Source organism: Urocitellus parryii, chromosome 5 (assembly GCF_045843805.1).
Source record: "Urocitellus parryii isolate mUroPar1 chromosome 5, mUroPar1.hap1, whole genome shotgun sequence".
Taxonomy (NCBI): Eukaryota; Metazoa; Chordata; class Mammalia; order Rodentia; family Sciuridae; genus Urocitellus; species Urocitellus parryii.
This window is the reverse complement of record NC_135535.1, coordinates 110904861-110926580: the sequence shown is the minus strand read 5'-3', so window position 1 is coordinate 110926580 and position 21720 is coordinate 110904861. Positions and strand designations below refer to the sequence as shown.

The 21720-nt window shown below is 44.2% G+C and overlaps 2 protein-coding genes across 8 annotated transcripts; both read right to left on the bottom strand.

Moving 5' to 3' along the window:
- Nucleotides 1-1793: 1793 nt before the first annotated feature.
- On the bottom strand, nt 1794-7360 carry Tex52 (testis expressed 52). The gene is made up of 3 exons (XM_026407237.2): nt 7286-7360; nt 4723-5273; nt 1794-2088 (listed from the first exon to the last, which is right to left on the bottom strand). The coding sequence occupies exons 1-3, from the start codon at nt 7358-7360 to the stop codon at nt 1794-1796; spliced, it is 921 nt and encodes a 306-aa protein (XP_026263022.2).
- A 1681-nt stretch (nt 7361-9041) lies between these two features.
- Foxm1 (forkhead box M1) lies at nt 9042-20759 on the bottom strand. 7 transcript variants are annotated; one of them, XM_077798870.1, is made up of 9 exons: nt 20261-20759; nt 19544-19695; nt 17630-17821; nt 15333-15348; nt 15009-15157; nt 14288-14332; nt 13629-13698; nt 13261-13436; nt 9042-10058 (listed from the first exon to the last, which is right to left on the bottom strand). In XM_077798870.1, exons 1-9 carry the CDS (start codon nt 20757-20759, stop codon nt 9042-9044), a joined length of 2316 nt encoding a protein of 771 aa, XP_077654996.1. The 7 variants fall into 7 exon arrangements, with proteins under 7 accessions (XP_077654996.1, XP_026263049.2, XP_077654997.1 ...); XM_026407264.2 differs by lacking the exon at nt 15333-15348 and having other exon boundaries at nt 15009-15137; nt 20258-20759; XM_077798871.1 differs by lacking the exon at nt 15333-15348 and having other exon boundaries at nt 15009-15137.
- Nucleotides 20760-21720: the final 961 nt, after the last annotated feature.

Below are 21720 nucleotides of genomic sequence, written 5' to 3'. Positions count from 1 at the left end.
CAGCATACAATATGTGGCTGACTTCCTTCACTTAGCACATGTTCAATATTTATCCATAGTATATCAGTACTTTATTCCTTTTCAAAATTATTAATATTGTGGTAAATATATACATATTATAAAATTTACCTTCTTAAATGTACAAATCAGGGCATAAAAGAAAATTCATAATGTTATGATGCCATCACCACTATTTCGAGAAATTTTTCATAATCCCCAACAGAAACTCTAATCCCATTAAACAATAACTCCCTGTCCTCTTCCTCCAAGGCCCTGGTGGCCTCTGTTCTACTTTCTACCTGTATGAATTTGCCTATTGGAAGGATCACATCGGTGAAATCCTACAATATGTGCCCTTCTGTGTCTGGCTTCTTTTACTCGTTGAGGTGTTTTCAAATTTCATCACTATTTTTTATGGATGAATACTATTCAATTTATTATTTTCATTCAATGAACAATTGAATGAAAATAATAAATAGAATAGTATTTCTAATAAATATTTATAATAGTGTTTATTATTATTGATAGTGCTTAACACAAGCTAAACAAGCATTCTACCACTGAGTCACAACCCCAGCCCTGGAAGGCAGATCACACGCCGCTTTTCAAGTACTTTTCAAGTACTTCACTTATATCACTTTATTTTTCCCACTTATTTAGAGCCCAGTGGTTCCCATGGTGCAGATAAAGACCCTGGAATTCAGAGGGGAACAGTTGACTTTCCAAAATGTCACAAAGATGATTAGTGATTAAGTTGCTGTTAGAAACCTATTATACCTCTATCCCCAGGAGCCTGTGGGGCTTGAGAAAAGTGGAGACAGGGAGGTCAGCAGACAAGAGGCCAAGAAAAAGCCCACCTGGGACAGAATAGGGGCAGGAGGAGATGGGGTAAGGCCATCACCTCTGACTCTCCCCCTCCAGCCCTGTACCTTTTCCACTGGGCCTCCTACAGGTCCCTGGGCCACCTCTACCCCAGCCAGCCAGGAGAGCACCTCTCTGGCTGTTACCCTTCGCCTGCGTCCACATCAGCCTTTCTTTTCCTCCCCATAGCAGGTCCTGAGGCCTCTGGAGTCAGCAGCAGCATGGCCCAAGGCCCTCACAGGATGCTCTGGGCAACTGCTCTGACTTTCACCTTGACGGTCTACTTCATTCCACTCCTGTCCTCTGCTCAGACCTGGCTAACCTTCCTTGGGTCTGATCCTCTTGTCCTCCAGCATGGGCCTGGACCTGACCTCTATTCTCCCAAATCTTACATGGGGACCTGGACCGAAACACAGTGTGTCTGGTCTTTGTCCAGACATCAGATGGTCCAGGGAGGGGAGGAAGGGAGGTGATTTTAGCCTCAGGGACTCTGTACCTTATGAGAGTCAATGTGACTTTTTACCTATATTTCTTACAGCCCCTCTTACCCCAGTGAAACACACACACACACACACACACACACACACACACACACACTCATCTTCTTCCTTCCCACTCCTTGTTCTGCCCCTAGGAACTGGAACCCCTCCATGTTCTCACTCTTCTGCCCACCCTCCCCACCATGGTCCCCTCATCTGCTATGAGTATCTCCAAGAAAGAGGTTGAACAATTTAGATTTTCCGTAGTCTCCAGGAGCCTGGGGGTACAGAGGCAGCTTGAGTTGGGAAGATGTTGAAGAGGCTGTTCTCCAGAAGCCAGAGTCCGTCAGCCACTCCAGATCTTCCTGCTGCAGGAACACTGGTTTAGAAAACTGGAGTTTTTGGGGGGTGCCTACGGACCCACCACGGTCCCCACCCATCTGGAGGCTCCTTCTAGATGTATCCAGGTCTTCTCTTCCTCTTCTTCCCCAAGGTTTTGCCAGGTTGTGCCTTGGACAGAGGGTGGAGGGGCAAGGCAATTCGGTCCTTTATCAGGGTTTGGTAATCCTTTATGAGGTCCTTACTCAGGGGCACGCTGGGCAGCAAGGCCAGCTTTAGCGCCTTCTCCTGGTAATGAGGCACAGGGTTTGGGCAGGGCCAGCCTCTGGCGAGAGGAGTGGGGAGTGGATTGGGCAGGAGTGGGAGACCTTGAGGCTCAAACCTCCCACCAGCAGATATGTACTGGGCTCTGTGGAGGAAGGAAAGTGGAGACGTCAGAGGAGTCAAGGGAGAACTCAAGGCATGGGGATTAGGCTCTGGGAATCCCTTCTCTCTCTTCCTTCAATATGGAACTTTGCCAAATGGCTTGCACCCTAGGTATGCATTTTGTCATTGGGCTGGTGAGATCATGTCTAACTAGTAAGCCTTTCATTCTTTTGACACACTGTATATGATATTTTTATGCAGATTCTTTGGGGAGGGTGGTAATTGGGGATTGAACCCAGGGAACTCTACCACTGAGCTGCATCCCCAGTCCTTTTTATTTATTTTGAAACGGGGTCTTACTATGTTGTCCAGGCTGGCCTTGAACTTGCCATCCTCCTGCATCCACCTCCTGAGCCACTGTCATTATGCAGATTCTTATCTGAATTCTAACTGTCCTTCAAGTCTCACCTTCTCCACTAATGCAGTGCCTGTGGGAAGTCCACTGAACTTTGCACAAGTGGGTGGCTTCTCTTCTCTGTTGGCCTGTAGTATTGAACAGTAGGAAATTGACTTTAAAAAAAACAAACACACACAGTTGAATAGTGGCACATTTTCGGTTTCAACATGCTTTGCACTTAGTTTGCAGATATTCCCTATTTGCTGTTGCTGGTTTATTCAGGGGTTTCAGCCATGTCTGTACATTAGAATTTTAAACATACCATAGGCTAGGAGTATGGTTCAGTGGTGGAGCATTTGCTTAGCACGTGTGAGGCCCTGGGTTGGATCCTGGTACCAAAATAATAGTAATAAATTTTAATAAATGAATAAAAAGATAAGTAAAACACCATGCCCAGGGCCTGGGTTTGTAGCTCAGTGGTAGTGCCCAGCACATGTGAGGCATGAGGTTCATTCCTCAGCACCATATAAAAATAAATAAATAAAATAAAGGTATTGTGTCTATGCACAACTAAATAAAATAAAATAATTTCAAAAAACAAAACACAATGCCTGTCCCCCAGATCATTTAAGCTAGACTTTCTGGGATGAGGCTCAAACCTTGGCATAATTTTTAAAAAGTCCCAGATCATTTTAATGTGCTGCCAGGGTTGAGAACTATTGGATTTATACATAAATATTCTATTTCCCCAACAGGAAATAGAATATTTATGTATAAATATTAAAACTTAGATCTTAAAACTTAGATCTTATCTTATGTGTCTGAAGTCTTTTGGGTCCCTGATGCTCATAACGTCATCGATGACTACTCTTTTTTTTTTTTTTCCCCTGTGCTGGGGATCTAACTCAGAGCTTTGAGCATGCTTAAGCTTGAGCTTTGCTACTAAACTACATCTTTCAGGCCTCAGGCTAATTTTTAACAAAAACCCTTGTTTTTCAGAGCTGCTCAGAGGAACAACCAGATTCTTATTACTTTCTTGTTCCCACCTATTGAACTTGTCTAACCCCTTCAAGGTCTAGTTCACATACTACCCTCTCTATGAACTATGAAACCTTATCTGAGGGGCTGGGGATGAAATTCACTGTCAGATCATGTGCTTAGCATGCAGAAGGTCCTGGATTCAATCTCTAGCACTGCAAAAACAAAAACTTTGTGACCCATTCCTTCATTCTAGGCTCCTGGGCTGCCCCCACAGCTGTATCCTACTCAAAAGGAAATGCCAAACCAGGAGTGATGCCACTTCCTGTGCCCCTTTTATATGCTCAGTATAGTGCCATTTAATCCGCAAAAAACCCATCAAAGTACCAGGTACATCTCTGATATATACCTGAGACATGTGAAGTTCAAAGGTTTAAGAAAGTTAAAATCACCAGCCATGGTGGCATATACCTGTAATCCCAGCAACTCAGGAAGCGGAGAGAGGAGGCTTACAAATTTGAGGACAGCCTGGGCAACTTAGCAAAACCCTGTGTCAAAAATTAAAAAAGGGGGGGCCTGTGGTTGTGGCTCAGTGGTAGTGTGCTTGCCTAGGTTTGATCCTCAGCATCACATTATAAAAATAAATAAAATTAAGGTATTGTGTCCATCTACAAATAAAAAATATTTTTTTAAAAAAAAAGGCTGGGAGTGTAGCTCAGGGGTAGAGTACCCTAGGTTAAATACCCAATCCTGAAAAAGAGAAAGACAAAAGAAAAAGTTAATAAAACTGTTAAGTTTGTGATCTGGGGGCTGTGAGAACTTGAGCAAAAGACTTGACCTCTTCATCTAAGATGCCCACTTTCCTGAGGGTCTTAGGGGATTGAGTAATACAGTTAAAGTAATTAAATATGACAGTGAAATCTTTTTGAGGAGGGTACTAGGTCTTATTCCCTTTTGGATGCTCCTACATATGTACTTAGCAACAAGTACTCTGAGGAAACCTGGATTCCATCCCCTGCACCACAAAAAAAGGATAAAAGGGGGCTGGGGTAATGGCTCAGCAGTAGAGCACTTGCCTGGCATGTGCAAGGCCCCTGGTTCGATCCTCAGCACCACATGAAAATAAAATAAAGATATTGTGTCCACCTACAACTTAAAAAAAAAAAGGATAAGAGGGATGACACCATAGATGGGCAGGTTGGAGTACCAATTTAGACACCAGAAATAGGAACGGGAGTGAGGGAAGGGTCACCTGTGAACATGGGCAGGATGAGCAACTTGGGAGGCAGGGGCTTCTCTTACTTTTTGAAGTTTGCGGGAGGCACGATGTTGCCATGAGTGTCCAGTGGAGGGGCTCTGACTTCACTCCTCAGCTTGAGTTTCTGCATCTCCTTCAGCTCCTTCTTTGTCTTCAAAATCACCTGGCTCTTCCTGTTTATGTCCAAGAAGATGGGGGTAGAGTGGATGAAGGCCAGGAAGTTGTTTTTCCCAATCCAGGAGGGAGGAGGGATGGGGGTGTCTGCTGGGGGATAGTCGTGGGCATTGGAGTGGGTCAGCCAGCGCCAGACATTGCTGTCATAGGGCATGTCAGGGTGTGTGGGAAAGGTGGCAGGCAAACGCCCCACATCGAGCCACGTGTGAAAGCCCCAGCTGTGCTGGATTGTGTCCTTCCAAGGGTGGATTAGCCGGCGGTGCACTTTGGACTTCATATCTGAGTGGGGTGGCAGCCTCTGGGCCAGCTGGTGGTAGGCTTGCCGGGTAAAGCCAGGCAACTCGCAGGTCTCCCTGGGGAGAAGGAACTCACGCTGAACCCACGTTTGGTGGGTCGGGAGGGATTCATTGGCATGGACCATCTAGGGAAAGACAAAAGGAAGCTGGGATGGGCTACGCAGGCAGGGGTGCGGGGACTCGGGGGAGGCATTCTACTGTCCTCCTCGGGAGCAAACTGCCAACCTCCTGAAGCCCAAGACTCTCATCAAGCCATGATGGCCAGCAGGGAGTCATCTCTTGGCTCCTGTCCTGACTTTCTGAAGTTATCGTAATATTCTCTGTATTATTTTCATGGATTGCTCAAATTTTCTTTCCACTGATGGTATTTTGGCTTTGATTTCCTACCTTCTCATCATGGTTGCCCCCTTTCCTGCCCAGGAACTGGTGCTCTTAGGAAGGCACATGGGCTGCAGGGACTGTGAGGGGAATGGCACACACCAGCCCATCCAGAAACCCTCCTTCCCTTGCTTCTGGACCTGGTGACACTCCAGGAAACAGGTCTAGCTGGTTGTCCATTTCAGACTCCTTTTACTATTTGTTCCTCTGTCACAGCACTGTCCCCTCACTTATTGAAAGGCAAACCAAGTATACAGAGTATCTAGAATGTCAGTTCCTCCCCTTTTTCTGTGCTCAGCCCCCACGAGATAAGTAGTAGCAAATGTCTTTTTTTATTTTTAATTGTAGGTGGACACAATACCTTTATTTATTTTTATGTGGTGCTGAGGATGGAACCCAGTGCCTCACACGTGCTAGGCAAGTGCTCTACCACTGAGCCCCAGCCCCAGCCCAGCAATTAAGTATTGACATTGTGCTCCATACTTAAGCACATCTCATTCCACCCTCATACTATGTAAGCAAGTATTGTTATTTTCCCTATGGTTTGGAAGTGTCCCTCAAAAGCCAATGTGTTAAAGGCTCTGTCCCCAGCCTGTGCACTACTGGGCGCTGGGAGAATCTTTAGGAGGTGGGGCCTAGTGGAAGTCTCTGGAGGTGTGCCTTTGAAGAGACAGTGGGCTCCCTGCCCCTTCTTCTTTTTGCTTTTGGACAACCATGAAGTGACGACTCCTCCACTGTGAGCTCTCACCATGACGCATTGTGCTGCCTTAGGCCCAGAGCAACAGGACAGAACAACTATAGACCGAAACCTCTGAAACCATAACCCAAAATCAACCTTTCCTAAAGGAGGTTGTTTGTCTCAGATATTGTCAGAGCGAAGGAAACTATCTTAAAAGATGCAAAGAGCAAGACCCAGTGAGGTTAAGGAACTCACTCAGGATGCTGGGACTTGAGCTGTCTGTGTTCATCTTCAGCATATTGTTCTGTGTGAAATGCTTTTTTTTTTAAAAAAAAACCTTATTTTTATTTGTAAATAGATACAATACCTCTATTTAATTAATTAATCTATTTATTTATATGTGGTGCTGAGGCTTGAACCTTAACAAGTGCTAGGCAAGAGTTCCACCACTGAGCTACAACCCCAGGCTGTGAAATACTTTCACATAGCACAGTGCCCAGTATGACCTGGCCAGGACAAAAGTGTGTATCTGTAAAAATGCTTCTCCCTCCTGTCTTACCCACGAGGATTTTCTGATTCCCCAAATCTACTCTTTCTTGGGTCTAAGTCATTTCTATAAGTCTAAGTCATTTCTATAAGTATGTGGGGCTGGGGGATACATATGATACAGGTTGAGTATCATTAATCTGAAAATCCAAAATCCAAAATGCTCAAAATCTGAATCTGAGTACTGACAAGTCACAGTGGAAAATTCCACACCTGACTTTATATGATCAGTTGCAGTGAAAACACAGGCATATTAAACACATTGCATAAAATTACCTTGTATAAGGTATATGTGAAACATGTGAATTTTAGGTCCTCTCCCCAAGACATCTAGCAAATATTTCAATATTAAAAAAAATTCCTGAAACACTTTTGGATAAGCATTTTGGATAAGGGATACTCATCTGTGCTAAGTAGGCATCTCCCCTGTTTTGAGCTCCGTGCCAGCAGCATCATAGGACCAAGAGGGAAACATGGGAGAATTCACCACAGCCTCTAGCCCAGGTGGAGAAAAAGGTAGGCTCCTCCCCCTACCTTCAGGAAAGGCTCTCTGACACCAGATGAATTGCTCATCCTTCCTCTGAGTGATCTTTGTGGGTTACTAGCCATTCTTCTTCTGGGCGTCAGAGCCAGGAGGGGTGGCTTAGTGGGGAAGCCCTTTCTGGCACCATTGTTTGTTGCTAGGGTCGCTATGGTGATACTTCCTGGCTGGTGACAAGAGAGGAGGCCCTTACCTGTCACCAGAGGCTCTTCAGGCCCTCGGGATTCTGCCTCCTGAAAAGTGAGACAGGCAGAGAGTGGGAAGGACTCTCTTTTGACAGTTCTGAGTGCAAAAATTGGTGACAGGAACTGTTTCTGGGAAAGAACTTGCTAGGAAGACTTGGTAAGGAGAACAACCAAGCAGACTGGCTTCTAGGTCTCAGGCTGGGGATGAGGTTTTAGGAAGGCACCTGCAGTGCAGCCCATTTTAATCTAATGTTTTTTGGGGCCTGCCACTGTTACTGAGAGCTGACAGAATCCTAAATTAGCCAGTAGGCACAGAGGCCCCAAGAACAGACCTATGACAGGGAAAAGGGGGAAAACTGGCAATTTCTGTGTCAGAGAGAATATATGTTCCAGCAGAGTATGGCAGGGAGGGGATTCTGCAAAAACCCTGTGCATTCTCCCAGTGCTCCCACTGAGAGCTGCAGGCCTTGTTTCTCCCCATTACCACCATATCCACCATCACCCACTTTCTTTTCCAACCCTTCCAGATACTGAGACCACAGAGACCAGCAGGTCCACCCTGGATTTTATTTGGTAAGTAGTTACAGTAGTGTTATTGAGCTGGCTCATGTACATGCAGTCAGCTGGAGCCCAGGGTGGCTCTTTGCAAAGCTGAGGTGCAAGTTAAGGAAGCCAGGCAGGTCAGGGGTCCTTTCCACTTTCTCAAGCCTCCGCCTGAGTTCTCGTCAATTCTAGTCTCCCTGGCATGATTAGGAACATTATCAGAGAAACATCTAATAGGGGGCACATCTGGGCACTTATTCACTTTGTTGTAGATGCATTTATCCAACCACCCCAAAATTCAACTCTTGACCCGATATGAGACTTTTTAAACCAGGATTTCTTGCAGGAAAGCTGACTTGGAAACATGGGGAGGTAGGAGGAAGGAGCAATAAGAGGGACCCTGGGAAGCAGATTGGGTGCCTACAGTAAAGAACCCTTGAGCTAGGTACCTTGGGTCAGGAAGAAACCTGCACTGCAGGTCCTGCCCTTCTCCAGGAACCAAAAGCAAGGAATAGAGGCAAATTGCAACCCCTTGTTACCCTGCCCACCTTATGGCAGTCTCTAGATAATGATCTAAGGAAATAAGCTTACATTTATAATTAGAGGATAATTTGGAAAATTTACACTATTTACAAGGGTCACCCTACAAGGAGCAGGGAAGGTGAGACTGCTGGGCACAGAATGAAAACGGTTTGGGGAAGTACTAACTCCTTTTTACCGTTACTTTTGCCATTCTCACCCTTCAGCTTATGGCAAGGAGAGTAGAGGAATCAGATTCTCTCAAGAAGCATAGGTGGCACAGAGACCAGTTACCCTACTGCTTGCAAAGGTCCCAGCAGCAGTTAAGGTGTGACTGCTGCCTTGGCATAATCAGGCTGGGGAGCTAAGAGGAGCAGCACGGTCCCTGCCTGCTGTCCTCACTCAGAGGGATTGGGGTACACTGAGCCTTGGGACTGCCCAGCCACATGAATGCCTGGAATGGTGGACAGCTTGAGCAGCAAGGCAAGGTCAAGTCCAGTCTCTACCGTAGTTCAGGAGTAAACTGAGACCAGGTGATGTTGTCAGAGCTCAGTGGGTCCTCCTCCAGGCCAGGGAAGCTGATATCCAGCAGGATCTTGCTGAGGCTGTCATTCATCGTGTCCAGAACCAGACCTTCAGTCAGAGAACGATTGGCCGAAAGACTGGGAACCTGAAGCTCTGGAGAGCCTGGCTTGGGAACTTCCACATCAGAGGGGGAAGAGCTGCTAAAGGGGTCAGAGGCAAGATCAAAGGGTTCTGAATTGAGGAGCTCTCGGGGTGAGTCAAAGAGGGGAATGCTTTTCAGCGGCGTGGTGCTCAGATCCATCAGCCCCAGGGAGTCAGGCAGGGAGCCAAAGGCGCCCTGGGGGGTTCGTACTGGGCTGAAATCAAGACCCTCTGCTTTGGCTGGGGGTGTGAGCCTCCAGGATTCAGGGGTTTTGGGGAGGATAGATTTACTCGGTGTGGAGGAGATGGGCAGAGTCTCCTTAATGGGGGTCTTGAAAGGTCCTCCCTCCTCCTGGAGGCAGCTCAGGTGGGAGACAGGCTCTGCCAGGAGGGGGGCCTCAGTAGCTCGTCGGGATGTGCTGGGGCCCTCTGAGAAGACCAGCTCGGGCTCATCCAGACAGGGAGGCTGCAGATGCTGTTTCCTTCGAGACCGGCTCATCTCCCTCTTCTCCCTTCGTTTAATCACGAGCATTTCTGAGACACATCGGGCTGGGGACTTAAGCCCACTGTAGGACTTCTTGGGTCTTGGGGTAGGAGAGCAGGATGAATCCTCCCAGGAGTGAGACAGCTCCTCTTTGAATGATGGGCAGGGGGAGGGCCACTCTTCCAAGGGAGGGCTCTCCACTTTGATGGGTCTTGCTAACTGTGGCATGTCTTCCCCATGCTGAGTTTCCTCTTCCTTGATGGACTGAATTGGAAGCAAAGGCAACAGCCCTTCTCCAAGCAGGGGTTTCTCCTCCTTCACTGGTCCTGCAGTAGGAAGAGGGGCTATGCCCTCATCAGCTAGTAGCAGCTGAAAGGGAAGCAGAGGCAAGGTAAAAGGGGTTACATTCAACCAGCTGCTACCAGGCTGGATATAGAACCATCACCAAACAAAGTGACATACTGGTGCCGATCATCTTGTCATACTATTTTAAATTTTCTTTCCTTTTTTTCCCCTTTGTGTTGCTGGGGATGGAACCCAGGGCCTCAAGCATGCTAGGTTAAGTACTCTACCACTGAAATATGCCATCAGCTCTCTTGTCTTTTTAAAATCTTAAAAGCTTTTAAATATGTTTCACTTTTTTTTTGTGTGTGTGGTGCTGGGGATTGAACCCAGGGCCTTGTGCATGCGAAGGAAGAATTCTACTAACTGAGCTATATCCCCAGTCCTTAAAAGCTTCTTTTATTTATTTTTAAATTCTAATTTTTATTTATAACAGCAGAATACATTACAATTCTTATTCATACAGATAGAGCACAATTTTTCATATCTCTGGTTTTATACAATTAAAAGCTTCTTTTAAATATGAGAATATAATATATATGATGAAGGTGGTAATTCCATTCTGGGGATAAAAGATGAATGAATTGGAATTGGGGGTCTAGCTTAGTGGTAGAGCACATGCTCAGTAACAGAGGCCCTGAGTTCCATTCTTTTTTTTTTTTTTTTTTTTAAAGAGAGAGAGAGAGGGAGAGAGATTTTTTTTTTTTTAAAAATATTTATTTTTTAGTTTTCGGCGGACACAACATCTTTGTTTGTATGTGGTGCTGAGGATCGAACCCAGGCCGCACGCATGCCAGGCGGGCGTGCTACCGCTTGAGCCACATCCCCAGCCCTGAGTTCAATTCTTAACACCAAACAGGAGGGAAAAAAAGGTAAGAATATTTAATGTGGTACTGGCATAATTAGAATCCACCTCAGAGAAAATAAAATTGAATATCTATTTTACACTGGGTACAAAGATTTCTTTGTGGTGTTGGAGATCAAACCCATTTATATAAAGATTTAAACATAAAAATTAAAAGTTGAAAATCATACAAATCTTAAAAGAGAATCTAGAAGACTACATGCACAAGCTGAGGGTAGGGTGACCTGCTTAACCAAGACTGGAAGCCCAGAAGCTGCAAGAGAAGAAAGACATATTGATTATATACAATTTTACTGTGGCCAGAGAGACCATATACAGTTAGGAACCAAGCAGGAGAAGCAGAAAAATATCTTCAGCATAAACACATAAAAACAATATTTTACTAACAGAGCTCTCACAAATTAATAACAAGACCCTACAGAAAATTGGGCAATGTCCATTCCATAAATAAGCAATTCACTGAAGACAACTTCAAGTGACCAAATATAATGAGAAGGTGCTCAATCTTATGAATCAACAAGGAAACATAGCATTACACTGGCAAATATTGGTAACCTTTTTTTTGGTGGTGGTGGTGCTGGTGGATCAAACCTAGGGCCTTGCTCCTGCTAGGCAAACACTCTACCACTGAGCTCCATTCCCAGCCCTGAGATTGGCAAATATTAAAAATTGCCAGTGATTATATAGTTCTTATATTGCTGTTTGAAATATGAATCATCACAGGTTTTTGGAATACAATCTAGAAATATTTAGTAAAATTTAGAATACCTTCTCACTTAGCAATTTCATATCTGGGACTTTATCTCATAGACATAAAAGCACTAGTAAGAAAGATTGCTGCGAAGATATTTATCACATTATTGTTCATAGGGTAAAAACCCAGAAACAAGGGATGGGGTTGTGGCTCAGTGGCAGAGCACTTGCCTTACACATGTGAGGCACTGGGTTCGATCCTCAGCACCACATAAAAATAAATAAACAAAATAAAGATATTGTATCCTTGTATAACTAAAAAACATTTGGAAAAAAACAACAGCCCAGAAACAAAATATTTCCATAAAAAATATAAGAGTCAATAATCTGTGAATGTTATGCAGACATAAAAAGCAATAAATTAGAACTATATCAAGTACCTGGGAAGAACTTCTGTGACGTCTTTTTTGTGTGTGTTTGGTACTGGTGAATGAACCCATGACCTTGTGGACAGAGTTGGCAAGTGCTCTATCACTGAGCTACACCCCCAGTTCTCCATCCTCTTTTATCCTATTATATTTGAGACAATCTTGCTAAGTTGCCCAGAATAGCCTTGACCTTGTGATCCTCTTGCCTCAGTCTCCTCTGAATATTTAATATTATAAGCATGGGCCACTGTCTTTTTCTAACCCAATAAGAACTCATGGAAGCCAGGCACAGTGGCACCTGTATCCCAGTTACTTGGGAGTCTGAGGCAGGAGGATCACAAGTTCAAATTTAGCCTTGGCAATTTAGTAGAACTTTGTCTCAAAATAAGAAATAGAAAGGGCTGGGAATGTAGGTCAGTGATAGAGTTCCTGGATTTACTATTCTGGGGATATAGCTCAGTGGTAGAGTGCTTGCCTGGCATGTGTGAGGCCCTGGGTTCTATCCGCCAATGGCATAGTATGCCATACTATGAACATGGGTAAAATATGGAAGACCTTGTACTAAACTGTCAATATGTGGGTCTTTTTCGATTAATTTATGTTTTTTTTTTTGTGGTATTGGGATTGAACTCATGTCCCATGGATACTTTGCTGCTGAGCTACATCCCTAGCTCTTTTTATTTTGAGATAGGGTCTCTCTAAGTTGCTGAGGCTGGCTTAGAACTGGTGATCTTTTGACCTCATCCTCCTGAGTTGCTGTGATTATAGGCATGTACCACCATGCCTGGCAGCTCTTTGGCTTTCCCAGATCCACTTCTTCTAGGATTTGCCTCCCTTCTGGATTTTTCCCTAACTGCCCCAGCCCACCTGTCATAATCACCTTAAAAAAAAAAAAAAAAAAAGAGAGGGAAAGAGAGAGAGAATTTTTAATATTTATTTTTTAGTTCTCGGTGGACACAACATCTTTGTTTGTATGTGGTGCTGAGGATTGAACCCGGGCCGCACACATGCCAGGCGAGAGTGCTACCGCTTGAACCACATCCCCTGCCCCTGTCTTCGTTGTTTTAAACTCATCAGGTAGTAATCGGCTTTTGATACTACTTATGTCATAATCCAAATTTCTTTTTAGCTCTTATTCAGTTTTCCTGTGTTTATGCGTTGACTACTCAACTAGATTTAGAATCTCAAGGAACACCCAGGAGTGACTGGAGTCTCTCTTCACAGAAAAGCAGAGGGCACTCACCTTGGGGGCAATGCGGACTCGCTTACTATGACGTGCAAGTTCGGAGCTCATGAGTGAAGCTGCCAGGGGCAGTGGCACCTTCACTGAGGGCTGCAGCACCAGTGATTGGTTCACTGGGAACTGGATGGGCACCAGGTATGAGCTGACCCGAGGAAGCAGAGGCTTCATCTTCCGCCCTAGGAGGAAACAGGAGTGATCAGGAAGAGAAGGGCGAGGGGTTCTTCCCTTCTCAGTACCAGGAGTTTTGCTGTCCTTCTCTGGGTTCAGATCCCTATGAGCTGGAAACAGAATCTGGAGTCTGATTCCCTAAAGACCATACATGCCCCCAGAACAAGGCTTGGGCCTGAGGACCACTTTCCTGTACTCACGTGCACCCAGTGGGAGTTCCGTTCTGATGGCCATATTCCTGCGGAGCTCAGGATTGGGTCGTTTCTGCTGCTGCATGTGGAAGATGGGGAAAGAAAGAAACCTAGGTTAATAAGGTAAAGGGGGATAGCAGAACCCCACAGGCTGTGCTGGTGCACTTGAGCTAACCAACAGCCCAGAAAGTAAAAGCCAATCTGAGGGAGGGATGCGGGTAAGCATAATATCTCAAGCCTTGTTTAGGGGACAGGTGGATGGCATAGGGTCATGTGATGGCAGGACAGTCCTACCACCTCACCCATGGGTCTTGACACCACCCCCAGAGGATGCTAAAGCATATAGTTATCTTAGTAGTAAAGAAATAAGGCAGAGGGAACAAACTGTCACCTGCAAGGCCTATGCCAGGCAGTTGCAATGGCATGTTCTCCTGCTGTGCCCTGCTCTGTGTTGCTCAGTGCATCTTTGTGATGCTCATGGGAGGGTAAAGAGGAGTGGCAATAGCAGTCTCATGTTCCTCACTCCCAGATCTTTTGGGTGCTATGTGTGCTAGGCTGGCAGTCACACAGCCATAGAATCCCATCCCCATGTCTTTGCCCACTAAAGCCATGCTGAGCAGTGAAAGGAAAACAAGGCCAAGCCCCGAGCCAGAGGAAAAGAATCTTACTGATTCCAAGTGCTGGGGCGATTGTGGAGACCCTGGGTCCAGTGGCTGGTGGCGGCCAAGCATTGTGGGAGAGAAATGAGATGAAGTTACCACCAACGTGGTCAATCTGACCAGACTGGGAAAAAAACCTACTCCTAATGGATGCCAAGGGACACCCTGAACAACTGTCCCTCCCAGAATGGTTACAGCTACCCACAGCCTTATGGGCACTCAGGTCCCCAAACAATAGCATCTTTCTGAAAAGATGTTCTGATGGCTCAGCTTCTAGTCTCTAGCCTAAAGAAGGGTGTTTTTAGAGCAACCTTCCCAGACTTTCTCTGTAAGAATCACCTGAGATGCTTGTGAAAAATACAAATTTCTGGGTCCATTCCAGATCCACTGAACCAGGAACTCCGATAGGCTCCTGATTTTAGAACAATACGGCCTGGAGAGCTGTATTGTAACAAGTGTCCCAGGAAATTCTTATTCACAGGAGAATTAGGGAAGCACCGCTCTAGGAAGTCCTCTATGTTGGATCAGAACAGTCTTCTCATGCCCCAGTCCACAAAAGTGCATGATTTGGTTATTTGTCAACTCTACTTATTTCAGCAAGTTGTTAATTGGCTGGCTGGCTCCTAATTCTCCGACCAAATGAGAGCATCATGAGGAGAGTCTGTCCCTCTTGAGATGTCCGCTATGACCTTCAATACTGATCCTATTTAGAAGAAAGAAGGATACTCACCTTAAACACCTGGTCCAACGTCAAGTAGCGATTGGCACTGGGGTGAATGGTCCAAAAGGAGACCTTGCCATTGGCAGATGTCTCCCGAACAAACATGTCATGGAGGGAAAGATTGTGGCGAATGGAATTCTGAAATGAGAGGAAGGAGACCCGTTATCAGCTAATTTAGCTTCAAAAACATCATCTTTGAAGCGTGGGAGTCTATCCCACGTGCTCAGCACAGGCTTTGTCCAGGCTCCCTGTAACATTGCCTGTTAGCAACTCTCTTCCTGACACTGCACACTTAACAATCTCAGCTGTTTGTCCTTCTGTTCCATGGGGATAAAGCCTGGTGCCACTCCTTAGGATGGTAATAAAGAAAAGACCTGGCTTGCCCCCAGGCTCATCGCCTTGGGCCCGAAGCTTCCCCCTCTCTTCCAGCTCTCTATCATGGCACAGAATCTGGGTGAAAAGAAGAACCCTTTGCAGAACTTCACATCTGCAAATTCTGCCTGCCACTACATCTGTGTGGGGAGAGGAAGACAATCTGAGCCAGGCAGCCAATGTGTTTTTCAGAGATCCTACTGCAGTAGGAGAAATGAGCAGACTGTCTTTTGCACAGTCAATAAAGATCTAAAGGTATTGGGAGTATGAAAGAAAAAAATAACTTTTCAGGCTGGTCATGGTGGCACATGCCTATAATCCCAGTGACCTGAGAGGCTAAGGCAGGAGGACTTCAAATTCAAGGCCAGCCTCATCAACTTAGTGAGACCCTGTGTCAACATAAAAAATAAAAAGGGATAGGAATGTGGCTCAGTGATTAAGCACCTCTGAGTTCAATTCTTGGTACCAAAACCAACAAAAATTTTTTAGATATTGGGAAACTGGTTTTGGGATTCAGGGATATATCTCTCTGGGAATCAAATATGACGTAAGATTTGATGCCATAGCCAGGGCTTCTATGTGGCACTGGGTAAGCAAAGTTTCACAGTTAGGACAGTCTACACTGGGGCCAAATGCAGAATCAGCAAAGAGGCAGCCACCTGCTGGTTCCAGTAGAAGTCTGATAACCCTTTCAGGCAAATCCATTTTGTTGTTGTTTTTATGTGGAACTGGGAATTGAACTCGGGGCCTAGTGCATGCTAGGCAAGAGCTCTACCTCTGAATTATATCTCCAACCCAACAAATCCCATTTCTACCCAAAAGGTAAAAAAAGTTTTCAGCGAAATATAAAAAAGGAGTTGGGCACAGTGACACACACTTGTAATTTCACTGATTTGGGAGGCTGAGGCAGGAGGATTGCAAGTTCAAAGGCAGCCTCAGCAATTTAGAAAGATCCTGTCTCAAAATAAAAAATAAAAACGGCTGGGGGTATAGCTTAGTGGTAAAGCACCCTTGGGTTCAATGCCTAGTAATAAATAAATAAATAAATAAATAAATAAATAAATAAAGTTTAATACACACACACACATACACACGTGCTTATGTGCAAACAAGGAAAGACCTGGAAGAGCTAGGGTTATAGTTCAGTGGAAGAGCACTTGCCTAGCATATGTGAGGTCCTAGGTTCAATCCTCAGCACTGAAAAAAAAAAAACAAAAAAACCACACCCTGGAGAGCTAGGAAGGCAGAGACTGTGAAATAGCAATTAATAGGGAAACAGATAAGGAGAAAGAAAGAAACTAGGAATTTTTATTTATTATATATCTGTGTATGTGTGTATATACACACACAAATATATAAATATATGTATATTTTTAGTTGTAGATAGACATAATACCTTTATTTTATTTTTTGTGGTGCTGAGGATGGAACCCAGTGCCTCACGTGTGCCAGGTAAGCACTCTTAACACTGAGCCACAACCCCAACCCGAACCCCAAAACTAGGAATTTAAGTTAATTAAGAGTGTGAAGTTAAGAGTTCTACTGTGGGGAAAATGAAACAAAACAGGGACAGACCATCTTTATCTTAGAATTAAATACCTCTCTAAAAACTTGACTTGTAAGTTTGAACCTGTGAACTGTAAATGGTATGTGACATTACCGGAGATCAATCTTGTGAATCTCAGTGTTCTGATTCTTTTTTATTAAGATATTTTCATAAGGGGCTGGGGATATAGCTCAGTTGGTAAAGTGCTTGCTTTGCATGCATAAGGCCCTGGGTTCAACCCCTACCACCACCACCACACACACACACAAATCTTTTCATAAAATTACTTCACTACTCCAGCTGCAGGTACTGTTCAGTGTGGCACAAAGGTAGGCTTGGGTACTATACTGAAGTCTCTCTATAAACCTCATGTGGTAACCAAGGAAGTCATTATAGGGATCTTGTTGATATCTTTTATTTTGAGGCAGGGTCTCACTAAGTTGTTGAGGTTGGCTTTGAACTTGCAATCCTCTGGCATCACCTCCTGAGTTACTGGGTTTAAAGGCATGCATCTCTGTGCCTGTCATTGATGATTTTGCTTAGATTCAGTGAGATCAGTTACAATCCAAAGACATATCTGTTTATAGTTCTAGCATCCTTTGCACTTAATGTCTGACCCAGAGGTAGATACAAAGTGCAGAACAACAGCAGAAACCATCTGTCAGGCTTGGGCCACAGTGACTTTGACTTTAGTGGTTATGGGATATGTTACCTTCCAGCCTGGCTTGGCAATATGCTTAAAATAGGGGAAGTGGTCCTCAATCCAAGTATAGATGTCCTTCAAGGTCATGCGCTTCCTCTCAGTGCTGTTGATGGCAAACTGTATCATGGCCATGTAAGAGTAAGGTGGTCGCTGAGACACAGAGTCCTGCCAGGATGTTGATGTTCCTGAGGGCTCTTCCATCTGAGGAATGTGAGAAGTCAAAAGGAAAGAGAAGAGGGAATGACAAAGAGAGTTCACAAGAACTTCTCCAACCAGAGCCCCTTGAGAACATCCTCTAGAGGAACCTTTTCCCATAGAGATATCCTAGAATCCCACTCATTTGAGACTGCTGTTCCACAGTGGCATAAATTTTAGGATTAGGATCTTCAATGACCTAGCCTAGATTGTAGTGAGTGAGGAACTACTTCTCTGATGTCACTCATTTTGTTGAAGATATTGTTCAATATTAAGAGGAAGTTCATTCTCTCCTAGTTGAAAATATTCAGAGCTGGGTTATAGATTATGAGATTTTATTGTACTAATCCATGACCATTTTTTAGACTTGTAGTCAACTCTGATATGCTGTGAATAACCCATCTTGTTCCAATGTTTGTGAAAAACATTCTCATGAACTTGGGACAGATAAATGTCTTCAAAGCATACATCTGGCTAAATCTTGGACAAAGACCTGATCATTTGCTTTTTAAAAATTAAGATAGGGCTGGGGATTTAGCTTAGGTGGTAGAGTGCTTGCCTCCCATGCACAAAGCCATGAGTTCAATCACCAGCAATAACAAAAAATTAAGATAGAACTTTATAAAGTACAATTGAATATTTAAGTATATGATTCAATTAATATTTACTAATGAGGGCTGGGGTGGTGGCTCAGCAGTAGAGCACTTGCCTAGCACGTGTGAGGAGCTGGGTTCCATCCTCAGCACCACATAAAAATACTTTCTAATGTATACATTCATGCAATTTGGGGGGGCAGTACTGGCGATTGAACTCAGGGGCACTCAACCACTGAGCCACATCTCCAGCTCTATTTTGTATTTTATTTAGAGACAGGGTCTCACTGAGTTGCTTAGCACCTTGCTTTTGCTGAGGCTGGCTTTGAACTCACGATCCTCCTGCCTCAGCCTCCTGAGCTGCTGGGATTACAAGCGTGCACTACCATGGCCAGCTTCATGTAAATTTTCACTTTTAATGAATGAATGAATGATTAAAGGGTATATACTAAAGAATCTAAATGTGTGATATTGGTGACTATGAACAAAATAAAAACAGACTACATAACTGATAAATAAATTTTCATTGCTGGAAAAGTATTTAAAATTCACCCCTAGTTCACTTTATTTTCTATTAATATTACAGAACATCTTCCAACAAATAAGATGCCATACTCAAGCCAGGCATGGTGGTACACACTGTAATCTCAGTGACTCAGGAGGCTGAGGCAGGAGGATAGCAAGTTGAGGCCACCTCAGCGCATTAGTAAAGCCCTAAGCAACTTAGTGAAATCTGTCTGAAAAAAAAAAGGGGGTGGGGTGGGTGGGGATGTAGCTCAGTGGTAAAGCACCTCTGGGTGCAATCCCCAGTACCATAAAAAAAAAAAAAAAAAAGCCATAGTCAATTTATATAGCTGTGTTACTTAAAGTTCAAATAGCTTCCCAAAGTAAGACTATTACTCATTTCTTGAATATCTAGAAGGGTAGAATACTAAGAGTCTGCCCTCAAGGAAGTTTCACAGATGGGGAGAAAAAGATCTCAGGTAGAAAGTAGCTCAAAAGTTATACAGAAGAGCACTGAGTGCTTTTACTAGAACTTGGAAATTCTGTTCCAGCAAGCCACTTGATCCATTTTTCCTCTTAGAAATTCCCTGCATTGGCTCTGATTTTCCTAGTGAATGACAGAATTGTTTACCTTAACCTGACTCTGCTCCGGGTGACAATTCTCTTTTTCCTCCATCTCTTGCTTGATGCTACAGGAGCCCAGTCCATCAGAACTCATCTTTTCAAGCCACTGGATGTTGGTTAAGCTGTTGTCCAGGGGACAGCCTGTTGTGTCACCACCAGCTAGAGGGAAAACAATTCAAGACCCCACTTAGCTGCCTGATCCAATAGGATCAGCTGCTTATCCCAAAAGACCCATCAGTATTGGTGGTTAGGGAATCACTCTTCTACCCTTAGGGACAAGAGAACACACAGTAAATCTCCCATAGCTCTAAGTTACTCTAACCCAAAATGGGTTTCAGGAGAAATTCAAGAGCATAGTTCAAATTGCATTTCAACCTTACAAATGAGTTACTTAATATCTACACACAAAAAAAAGTCACTTTTCTTTCTCATGCTTTAGTTTGCTCCTTTACAATGAAGAAAGATTTAATTCCTTACAAGTTCAATGGAAAGAATAAACCAAAATAATAAATCATTTCCCAAAATTGAGAAGGCAATAAAAATGCTAAGTTATGATTACAACTCTCTTGACAGTACCAGAGAATCTGTATCAAGGTTTAAGGATGAAAAAGTCAAGACTTTCCCTGGGTTCAGCCTATCTGTTGAGGGCATCAACATGGCTGACTCGCCACTAGAGAGGAAAGGCCAGGCTCCTCATCCCTTTGCCTTGCAGACCACATACCACAGTTCTCCAGTCTCTGCCCCAGAGTGGGTCCAGGTGGTCTAAGAACATTTGCATCCCTAGTGGCAGGCTTTGGTCCCAATATTTCTGTGATAACTTCTGTCCTCTTGGAATCATTGCTGGTCTGGGGTTGAGGCTGACGTCCTGAAGGGTGAGTTGAGGCTCCCCCACAGCTGATAAGGATGAATTTGTTGGGCCCACTGCTGCCACTCTCCTTTCCTTTGGCAGTCAATGCTGTGATGATGCTTTGGATATCAGCATTCTTGGGGATGGCCACCACCTGCGTGTTGGGCATGGTAGGGTGGTTAATGATCTTGATCCCAGTTGGAAACTTGCAAGAGTTGGACTCGGCCACCTCTTTGGAGGCCTGTGCTTGACTAGGCTCCTCTTGGGCAGGGGGTTTCTTAGGTTCCTCCTCTGATGTGTCATGTGGGGCATCTTGAACAGGAAGAGGCAGCCTCCGTCTTTTGAGAATCAGTGGCCGCCGGGGGCTGGTTTTCATTATTAATCTGTGCTTTCACTCTCCATTGAGAATCACAAGAATGGACCCTACAAGGTACAAGGAACAGTAGGACATAAAGAGATTGTTAAGCTGAGAAGGGGTTCTCTCACAGAAAGGTGTTCCTCTGCACATATGGTCAAGAACATAAGCCTAAAGGTCCAGGTGAACGCTCCCTAGGCCTTTATAAAAACCTCAGACAATAAGGAGATAAACCCTACTGGCCAAAGAAAGCTACAACTGTAGCAAGTAATTCAAGGTGGTGGGGGGAGACAGATTGGACTGGAGATAGTCAAATGTCTCCTGGAAATGTCTCCTGGAAGCTTAAGAATGACTACAAGAATGAGTGAGACAGCTGCAAAAATGTTGAAAACTATTATTGCCAACTATAATACAGATAGATTACTTATAGTGACTATAGGGATGGAAATGGAAAATGCTGAAATAGGAAAACATGATAATTAGAAGCCCGCACAAAACTCTGATCCAATAACCTATTCTTAGATAAAGCCTTTGTACAAATATGTGTGTGTATATATTAGATAAAGCCCTTGTATAAATGTGTGTGTATATATTTGTGTACATAGACACACAAATACATATTTGCTTCCTTATTGTTCTAGAAATATAACCCAGAAATGCTCTACCACTGGGCTATGGCTCCAACCCTTTTCATTTTTCTTTTCAACAGAGTCTCACTAAATTGCCTTGGTTGGCCTCAAACTGTGGTTCTCCTATCTCAGCCTCTGAGTAGCTGAGATTATATTTTTATGTCAATATCCTTTATATTTTTATGTCAATTTACTTTGTAAATGATAACAATCAATGCCTACAGAATTAGGAGATAAAGGCAGATTGTAGTAATGCCACATCACTGGAGAAATCATCTCCCAGTTCACAAAACTTCTCTATTCAAAAACCCCATGATAAAGTAATACAGATTTTGCACTGCACAACTCTATTG

Coding starts and splice junctions, on each gene's coding strand:
- Foxm1 (XM_077798870.1), bottom strand. CDS start 20,759: ATGAAAACCAGCCCCCGGCGGCCACTGATTCTCAAAAGACGGAGGCTG. Junction 14,333..15,008: donor CGTTGGACCAGGTGTTTAAG/GTGAGTATCCTT, acceptor GGCCGCCACCAG/CCACTGGACCCAGGGTCTCC. Junction 13,437..13,628: donor GGAACTCCCACTGGGTGCAC/GTGAGTACAGGA, acceptor GTTTCCTCCTAG/GGCGGAAGATGAAGCCTCTG.
- Tex52 (XM_026407237.2), bottom strand. CDS start 7,360: ATGGCTAGTAACCCACAAAGATCACTCAGAGGAAGGATGAGCAATTCA. Junction 5,274..7,285: donor TCAGAGAGCCTTTCCTGAAG/GTAGGGGGAGGA, acceptor GTCTTTCCCTAG/ATGGTCCATGCCAATGAATC. Junction 2,089..4,722: donor CCTCCCGCAAACTTCAAAAA/GTAAGAGAAGCC, acceptor CTTCCTCCACAG/AGCCCAGTACATATCTGCTG.